Below are 10,326 nucleotides of genomic sequence, written 5' to 3' on the forward strand. Positions count from 1 at the left end.
ATATGTATGTGTATATGTGTGTGTGTGTGTGTGTGTGTGTAAGTGTGTGACAGCAGCTGACTTGGAGTAATGACATCCCCACAGCTAGAGAGGAAGGAGAAGCAGCCTGGTTAATATTTGTCATGGCAGCTGGTGGATGGGAAACAATTCAATCCCACTCACTAACCTTTATTTAAACAGACCAGCCAATCAGAACACAAACGACTGCTGTATTTTGATGGCATCCACTCCAGATTGTGTTTCTTTTTTTAAATCCTCTTCTTCCCTCCTCCTCCTCCTCCTCCTCCTCCTCCCCTTGATGATTTCATTTCACCACCAAATGCGAAAAGGAAACATTTAATATAAAATTCCAGCAGCCCAGAACGAGGAAGGCTGAAGTGAAAACAGTGTGTGTGTGTGTGTGTGTGTGTTGGATAAGCAGGGCCTCTATCTTTTACAATCACACCTACCCACTCAGTCACATGCACACACACACACACACGTATACACACCAATGAATAATCACTGTGATATTTCTGCAATGTATTGAGCAGAGGCTGTGTAATGAATACTTATTGTTTGTTTTTCATAATGGGGCAGCAGCCAATCATTATAGCTTATCAATAGATCTCATTTGTTTTGATTAAAATGTCAATATAACTTTCCAGAGCACTAGCTGACGTATTTAAACAGCTCGTTTTATCCAACAAACAGTCCTAAACCACATACATTCAGTTTAATATCATATTTGACAAACAAAAATAATCACATTTGAGAAGCTTGAACCAAAGAAGTTTGGGTTTTTTTCCTTGATATTTGAGCCAAACTTTTTACCTATTATCAAAATAGTTGCTGATTAATCTACTGTCATCAACTAATTGATCAACGATTACTAGTTTCAGCTCTCATATAAATACATAGGCCTACATAGGTATACATTTATTCATATTATGTCTCTAAAGAATTCCTTTAATATTTCTGCAGGGGATTCAAATGCCTCTAAAGTGGATATATATTTAAAGCTGATGGCATCCTTACTGTACTTTTGTTGCACATTTATTTGGATTTTTTTAAATAATGTATCACACAAACTCCTAACATACAGCTGCAGTGCACTTAAAGCAAATCAAAATGTATTTATAGTACATTTCTTTATGTTATTCCTGCAGTGACTTGTTGTTGAGGTATTTTCCTTACTATCCCTTTAAGACGCGTCTTGCCTGTAGGGTTTCTCTCTCTCTCTCACACACACACACACACACTAATGCACACGTGCACACACTCACCTTTCATCTCGCTGCAGTCCTTGGTGCCTCTCTGGTCGGCCTTGATTGGCAGCTGGAGCAGGGACTTCAGGTTGGTCATGGAGGTTAGGTGTCCACCTTGGGGGCCACTTCCAGCCGGGTTGCTGCCCCCAAACTGGGGACTGGTGGCCCCGGCAGGGAGATCCGGCGGTAAGAGCTGAGCAAGAGGCCTTGACATAACTTCTGGGGGGTAGGTGAGGGGAGGCACGGAGGGGGTGAGGAGGTGGAGAAAATCAACCTGCAGAGTTCAAGATCAAAATAATCCAATTGGTGATGCCTATTGACAGGCGCGCCGTCAAAAGGTGCGCTGACAGGTGACGCGCTCAAGATCTTCACCTGATGTCTCACTTTTCCGCCCGTCCCATGAAGAAGAATGTGTAAAGAAACGAAATTAAAGAGGGAGACTTATCTCCAAAATGGCACCATGTTGATCGAGTCTATTTCATCCTCTCGGACCGGCTGAAACCTCCACGAGCTGCTGCCACCCTTTATTTTTATATTCCTTTATAAAAACTCCGCTCTAATAAACGCGCACAGGAAGACAAACTGAATCCTGGAGGCGCAGGAGTGAAGTCCTCTTTGAGTTTGTGGAGGTAAAACGGTGGCTCACGGCCGGGTCCGGTCCGTCGGTCGGTTGGTTGATAAATCGGAGAATTTTAGTCCGGAGACGAAACCAAAAATAAATAAATAAATAAATAAAAGCAGATATAAACGCGGATGTCTGTCGTCCCATGCAGCAAGCGGAGAAAGGGGATTAGAAACAGCAGAACAAGAGTCGCGGCGAGAATTCTCCTAAAATGGAAAAAAAATTACCTAAAAATCAAACTTGTGACCAAATATGAGCGAAAAATACAAGATGAAGGAAATAAAGAGATCCCCCCCTAAAATAATAATATCCAATAGTATGAGAGTCAGATAGATGGGACTGATGGCTCTTATTTTCCTCCCTCCCTCTCTCCCTCTCTCTCTCTCGCTCTCTCACACACACACAGACACACACACAGACACACACTTCTCTCTATTTTCGTCGATCTTTCTGATCCCCCCCCCCCTCCTCGCGCTCTCTCTCTCTCTGCCAGTCAGCTGGAACCAACACGGGCCGTTCGTGTGACGTCACAGGTCACGGGGAAAGGCGCTTGGGGGCGTGGATCCTTTGCATACAGCGACCACGCCCCCCAATGACACCCCCTTCCTTTACATGCACTGGTCTGCGTTCACGGCACACGGGGCACACGGGAAAGCTGGTAAATGTGAGCTTATGGGAAAGTAGGAATCCTATTTGATTAGGATTCCTACTAAGTAGAATCAGGTTTATCGCCAAGTAGGTTTTCACATAGGTCTACAGGGAGTTTGCCTTAGTATTTTGGTGCACAACAATAAACATGGTAAAAAAATATAAAATAAAGTAGACTAGGCCTATAGGCAACTGTAAAAGTCAAAAGTCATAGTCCTACATAGAAAATAGAAAAATGTAGGCTACAATAAAAAATGTGAAAAAAGTGAATGACATATTTAAGCCTGTCAAATAATAAGGTCTACTGCTGGCAATTGCGGTAGGCTATTTCTATTTTGAAAAAAAGTGTTCAGTCATATGAAGTAGGCTAAGTTCAATGATTTTTGCTTTTAAAGATGAAAAACACTTTCAAATGCTGACCATTTTTGACATCATCATGCTGGAGATAATAGAAACAAACTAATTAGCCTACTCTAGGTACTCTAGGGTAGGCTTTAGAGTAGAGCTGGTCAAATTATCTAGCCTATAAGTCGATCAACAGAAACATTTCAAACCTGTGCTGATTCCAGTTTCTGAAATCTTCGGATTTCATGCCTTTCAGCCGTACATGACACTAAAACATCTTTATTTTCGGACAAAACAAGACAATTAAAAAAAGTCACCTTGGGTTGTGAAAAATTATAACAGGCATTTTTCACTAGGCAGGCTGGTAAGTAAGATTAATCATCCCTGAAGGGAAATTGCAGTGTTTCAGCAGTTTACATAGCCTACAATTTAAAAATTAAATAAAATGATTTACCAAACACACATATAGGCTATGGGTGGTGATGGAGCAGTGGATAGAAGATACGTGCCTCTGGTGTGGGAGACCCGGGTTTGATTCCCACTGCGACCTCCACCAATGTGTCCCTGTCCCTATATAATTAATTGAAATTAGCATCACATTTACCAGCTGCACTGATCTACATATTAATGCATTAACAATCATAGTCCAATAATATATGTTATTCTTTTGGTATTCATTTTGTTTCTATACCTTTGTACTTTTACTTAAGTAAAATTTTAAATGTGTGTCCCTGAGAACGACACTTAACCCATAGTTACTCCACAGGCGTGTGACCTCTGACTTATATAGCACCTAAATGGCTAATATTTATATTATACTCCTATATTAGCAGGCTACAGCATTGTTTCATTCTTAAAGCAATGCTAAATGGGGTAACTTCATAATACTTTTAGAATTTCATTTTTCGGTCAACAGAAAAAAACTTTTTTTTTTAAATAATTCGTGTTTCACTTCCAGCAGTAGTAGCCTACACCAACTCAAAATAGATTAAAGTAGGCTAGTTAACGTGAGAAAAACAAATCTTCTTTCTGGGTGAATCTAAAATGTTGCGCTTGCTGGCATTTAACAGTTTGCATTGCATTACATTTACTCCTCCGGTAGTAAGTGAACGCAACACATGTTTGCATATAATACACCACCTCCCAGCAGTTTCATCCAATGGCTGATAGCAGTCGGGACTGTTGCGCACTAAGTCACGCCCACCTGAGCTGCACACCTTCCTGGATGAACCGTGAACGCACCCCTCTCGTCCTCTCTCACGCTGTCACGATGACCACTGACAGAGTGAAAACACGGTCCCGAGCCACCAGGATGTTTGCTTTACCCCCCCCCCCCCTCCCCTCCTTTCTTTCTTATCTTAAATGTGGGGAAATATGATTATTTTCACCCACAACGTGACAATAAGCAGCTCAAACAATGCAAACACGGGCACATCAGGTGTTCACATGTGAGCGGATCCAGTCACACCACATCGCTTTGACATTGTATTAAAATGTAACCACATTTACAGGTAGAGATCAAATTCACATTTTTCCATTTAATGTATCATTGTTAGAAATTAAGCAGTTTGTTTACTTATACAACAACTGTACACCATAACGTTTTTAAATCATTACATTTAAGGTGGTTAAACTGTACTTCTTTGTATAAAAATGGTCGGGAGAGCCACAGCTCGTCTGTTTTTCTCCCTGTTCCATGTCCCTATCTGCCTCTCGCGCTCTCAACGCCAAAGAAGCACATGGCTCCGGCACGCGCCGACTGTTGCCTACCGGCGACTCTGCCGCGCCGGGATTGGCTGAAACTAGGTCACTAGCTGTCTCTCCCGGCCTCCCATTGGCCAAAAATAGGTCACAGTCCCCGCCCACAGGTTTCCCCATGCTACTGCCGCGTGACGGGCCGGCTGGAGCACAAAGATAATTGTGTGGATTAGTGTTTCTCTGCTGAGGAAAAGACTACATTTCTTTCTTTAATTCAGCAACACTAGATGAAAACAAATAGGCCTGTAAAACATTACAAAATAATGCAACAAAAATAAAACGACATAATAAAAAATATATAGCGTGAAATGACTAGAGTAACATTTGCAATAATAAATAAATAAATAAGGAATGAAAAATATCTAAAACTTTAAATGTATGCTGTATTGGATGTTTTTGTGTTGTATGTTTTAACTTCTAATTGCATTTACTCATTTGGCAGACGATTTTATCCAAAGCGACTTACATTTAAGGAACATAAGCATCCATAAATCATCAATACACTAAGAGATCTTATTTAGGATGACTAAAAAATATAATTTTTGTACAAGTGTGGGTAATTCAAGCACATTTACAGCAATGTTTGTAAACGTGCACCGTCCCTATTAAATAAATAAACAAACATGTCAGAGTTAGAGTTTTGTTCTTTGTTAGTGTACATATGTTTGTGCAGATCCATGCGAAAGCTACAAAGGCAACTGTGTAACTGCAACAGTCACAGCCTATAAAGGAAATAAAGGAGTAAATCACACATAAACAAGCCACATGATCGGTTTCCTGTTGATACTAATTTGACTGATTCATGAATCAGATGCAGCAGCTGCACGGTGGGAACAACAGTTCCTGGAAGGACCGGGAAAGCTTGCAAGTCCTATCTGGTGACAGAGTGCTGTCAAATATACGTGACAGGAATGTGTTAGTAGTAAGAGGAGGCCAAAATAATCTGTTACACACCATGCAGGAGTGTGTGCAGGCTGGCATGCTTCAGTGAAAGTGAGGAACAACAGCTTGACTCCACTAATGTGCGACTCGTGTTTCATGAGGCGTTTCGAATTCAAATAATCTTCCCCTCATTCCTTTCCTCCAGACTTGGGAAGCAGCCATCAGTTTAAACTGTTTTTAAATGGCTCCATCTAGTGGCCACCTGGCGGTAATGCACCAAGGGGTTGCAGTCGGATGGCACTACAGCCACAGTTGGGGAGACCGGGAGATAGTTTTATCAATTTCTTACATTTCTGTCTGTTTTTTGGAGCTATGTTAACCCAGTGCATTTAAAATGTGACACAAGCTAGTTACATGTGTCTGGTATTAAATGGAGTAGATCTCTGCAACACAGAGAGAAATGCTTGGTAGTAGGCTGAAATAAGTACATTATATATAAGACCGACGCTCTGTCAGGCTGTCTCAAAGCGTTGGTATTTGATCCCCTGAGATGAGACCAGGACTAACAACTTACATGAAAGATATCTATATAGACATACTATAAAAATAATTTAAGTTTGAGGAGTTTAACTACAAAGCAGGCAATGCTCTAACAAAAATGAATGAAGTAAAAATTGTGAATCAGGTGATTTGTAATTTGTTCCTGATTGGAGAAATTGGACAATTTACCCATGTTACAATCATCCCCAGTCTCCCCTACACTGTTCGCTCTGCTTGTTGAGCTAATTTTAACTCTTTTATATCCTGTTGGGTAGTTTTATCTACAGCAATGCATCATATTTTAGGAGATCGCCATGTGTGTGTAGCGTTGCTGTCCTGCGAGTACCACGCATCTCTAAAAAGTCCATTTTTCATGAGGTTGGAAAAACAGCCGTGTTTGCATTTTTGCAGCTGATCCTAGTTTATTTAGTTTAAGAAGCAAGAAAATTGTCTCTACCTATAAAGGAACTCTTCATCCTTCACAGTGGTGGACAGTAATTAAGTACATTTACTCAAGTACTGTACTTAAGTACAAATTAGAGGTATTTGTACTTTACTTGAGTATTTTCTTTTCATGCCACTCTCTGCTTCACTACATCTCAAGAGGGAGATGTTGTACTTTTTACTTCACTATATTTATCTGACAGCTTCAGTTATTTTACAAAGTAAGATTTTTACACACAAAACATAAGAAGATTTGAAAAAATATGATGTTTTGTTATAAATTAAACTACCCAATATTTGATACACGGACAGCTTGGACATTTGTTGACTGACAGAAATTTAATTGGCAACTATTTTGATAATCGTTGAAGTCATTTTTCATGTAAAAACATGGTTCCAGCTTCACAAATGTGAAGATTTGCTGCCATTAGATTATTTTAATGTATTTTAATCATTTTGAGGTTTCGACTGATCAAGTATTGTGACTTTGAGCTCTGGTAAACTCTAACAACATTTCTCTCTATTTTCAGATTTTTTACAATTGGTAGCAGCAGATTTATCCATAATGTAAAATGTCATTAACTGCTGTAAAATAGTTCAGCTTCAACCAACAGTAAAATCCTGCATTTACATTAATGCATGAGTAACAATAATCTAATGATATAATATAATATAATATATAATAGTCAAACTGTCACAGGGGACATTTTTCATTCTGCTTTGAGTACTTTTACTTCTAATACTTTAAGTACATTCTCCTGATATATACTTACATACTTTTACTTAAGTAACATTTTCAATGCCAGTACCTTTACTTGTAACAGAGTATTTTTACAGTAAGGTATTAGTACTTTTACGCAAGTAAAGGATCTGAAAACTTCATCCATCACACTGATCCTTCAGTTTATCACAATCATTCAAAATCACAACATTCAGAGATACATGGCTTTACCTGGACAGGAAGGGTATGAAGAATTATAATCTGCAAAGTAACTAAAGTTGTAAAAAGTACACTATTTCTCTATGAGATGTAGTGTAGGAGTAGAAGTACAAAGTTGCATAAAATGGAAATAAATAAAGTACAAGTACCTTGAATTTGTACTTCAGTGCATAACTTGAGTAAATCTATATAGTTAGACACTTTAAACACTCACCTGACCGCATGCTCCAGGTGCACAACACCTGACTTCCTAAAACTGATGTAAGTGGATCTAGAGCTCTCTGAAAGTCTGCTCTTGTTATGTGCGTGGGGGAAGGCTACATGTGTCACAGAGAGAAAGAACCCACTTCAGTGTCCCTGTAGGAGGAAGAAGTGGATAAAAATATACACAGTGGATTAATTATCTGAAACAAGCTTTGAGGGGAGGGAAGTTGTGGTTGAGCTGCTGTTTTCGTGGCTTTCTGAAAGTTTACAGAGTTCAGTTAAGTACTTTATAGCAGCATTTTTAACTTGTTAGTGCTGGATCTTGATGGGGTTATGGCTCAGAAAAGGTTTGATGGAAATAGATGAGTAGTTTAATGGCAGCTGTTAGTTTTCTGAAGCTAGAAGATATGTTGTGAATCACACTGGTGGAAAGCACTTACTCAAGCACTGTATTTAAGTCCTTTTTTTAAAGGTATTAGTACTTTACTTGAGTATTTCCATTTTTTGCTACTTTATACTTCTTATATATAAATATAAATATATAAGTATATAATATTGTACTATTTACCTTACTACATTTAATTGTTACCTTCAGTTACAAGCTTTTTTGCAGATTCAGATTAATAATACGACCCATAATCAACAAATAAATGATGATGTAATATTATATCTTAAGACTTGACTGATATTTAGCAGGACATTCTCAAGCAATCCAGCAGAATATAAAGTAGTGCTGCATTTACCAGAAGCAATATTAGTGATGTACATATTAATAAATTAATAACCATAGTCATAATGTAATATACATAATTCTGCAAAATAAATACGTTTACTTTTTGTACTTATTTTGATGCTAATACTTGTGAAATACAGGATATTTGCTTGTAACAGAGCAGTTCTACACTGTGGTATTGACATTTTTGTTTAAGCAAAAAGACGAGTACTTCATTTACCAGCTACTATTTCATACCTTGCTTGCTAATACAAAATGCCCATCACCTCTAAAACTCATCGACTGAGATGATTGACTGAGAGATGATTCACTGTTTCTTCAGTAGAAAGTAGTTCTTATGAGTTGTTCACACTGAGGACAGAGTTCTCCTGAAAATACGAAACATTGTTTCTGGAAAAACCTTGTTGTGGAGTAGTTTTTATCCAGGAAAAGTAATTTCTCGATGCTTTAAATGATTTAAATAAAATGCAATTCATTATCATTGTATTGGGCTGTAGGCAGAAGAGGATATCACACTTTAGCAAATAAAACCACAGCTATCTGCATGGCTAGATACCACTAGAGATGAAATAGAAAATATTTTTTATGTGGTTTAGTTTAAACTTTTGAACTCACCGCTATGGTTAGCGCCAAGATAAAAAGAGGAAGTAGAACTTTTGTAACTCAAGAGGAGGGTCACAGATTCAATTCAAAACAAAACTAATATACCATGTAGCCAACACACATTGCTAACACTGACAAAGATTCTTTTTAGGATGGGAATAGAGGCATTCATTCTTATCAAGTGGATAAGAGAAAGGCGTGTTTCCTGTGTACCCCCCCCCCCCCAATCTATCCCCTTTTCAGCATGCAGAGAAACTAGCAATGGAGGGGGTGTGAAGTATATTATTATGAATACCTGGAGAGGTAAAGAGTGTAATAGCTCAATTCATGTTGGGCCAGCTTGACCGATAATGTCAATATTCCATTTATTTACACTGAACAAAATTATAAACACAACACTTTTGGTTTTGCACTCATTCATCATGAGCTGAACTCAAAGATCTAAGAATTTATCTTTGTACACATGACCTATTTCTCTCAAATATTGTTCACAAATCTCTCAGTGAGCTCTTCTCCTTTGCCGAGATAATCCTTCCACCTCATACGTGTGGCATATCAAGATGCTGATCAGACACCATGGGTATTGCACAGGTGTGCCCTAGGCTGGCCACAATAAAAGGCCACTCAAAAATGTGCGTGTGTTTCACTGTATTGAGGATGTCTGGGGGGGTCCGGAAACCAGTCAGTAACTGGTCTGGCTACCTTTTCCCCTCACGCAGTGCAACACATCTCCACACCTGTGAGGTAGATGGATGATCTCAGCAAAGGAGAAGTGCAATGCCAGATTGACAGATTTGTGAACAATATGAGAGAAATACATAGAGAAAGTCTTAGATCTTTGAGTTCAGCTCATGATGAATGACAGAACAAAACAAAAACAAGTGTTGCATTTATAATTTAGTTCAGTGTATATTAGTATATTTTCTGAATATTTTTCCTAATAAGTTTCCTGGAAAGGTCCATGTAATTTGATATTACTATCAGTGTAGGGAAAAGAGTGTTTAATTAATAATATTCTAATACATTTTAATTCCAGTAAGTTACTTGTGTGACCTATAGTGTTGAGTACTCATTGCACAGCTGATTAGCTGAACATCAAATGTGAAGTTATATGAAGGCATACAATTCCTATAGTAACTTAATTGATAAATATGTACTTTAAATTGGTCTTTTCTTTCAAGGAAAATCCTATTTTTCGTATACATTTAGTGCCAAATTACATACATAAGTCTTACTGTGTGTTTCATTACTTAAATTCAACACTGCATAGCACATAATTACTATTATTTCTAACTATTAGAGAGGGAACCTTTGCAGGGAAATTCCAGTTATCAGCTTCTTATGTAAACAACAGTGGAAG

The 10,326-nt window shown here is 38.4% G+C and overlaps 1 protein-coding gene across 3 annotated transcripts in view; it reads right to left on the bottom strand.

Moving 5' to 3' along the window:
• The window catches only part of dbpa (D site albumin promoter binding protein a), a 34,747-nt gene extending 26,025 nt beyond the window's left edge, over positions 1 to 8,722 (bottom strand). Inside the window, exons 1-3 of one of the 3 annotated variants that reach the window (XM_046059486.1) lie at positions 8,630 to 8,722; positions 7,641 to 7,783; positions 1,266 to 1,521 (exon numbers count right to left, since the gene is read on the bottom strand). In XM_046059486.1, the coding sequence (XP_045915442.1) occupies positions 1,266 to 1,461 (196 nt within the window). In that variant the 5' untranslated portion in view covers positions 1,462 to 1,521; positions 7,641 to 7,783; positions 8,630 to 8,722. Of the gene's footprint in view, positions 1 to 1,265; positions 1,522 to 1,619; positions 2,288 to 4,066; positions 4,088 to 7,640; positions 7,784 to 8,629 lie in introns of those variants that run through there. The other 2 variants (XM_046059488.1, XM_046059487.1) reach the window with 2 other exon arrangements.
• Between the last annotated feature and the right edge of the window lie 1,604 nt (positions 8,723 to 10,326).

Source organism: Micropterus dolomieu, linkage group LG09 (genome assembly GCF_021292245.1).
Source record: "Micropterus dolomieu isolate WLL.071019.BEF.003 ecotype Adirondacks linkage group LG09, ASM2129224v1, whole genome shotgun sequence".
In the NCBI taxonomy this organism is placed as follows: domain Eukaryota; kingdom Metazoa; phylum Chordata; class Actinopteri; order Centrarchiformes; family Centrarchidae; genus Micropterus; species Micropterus dolomieu.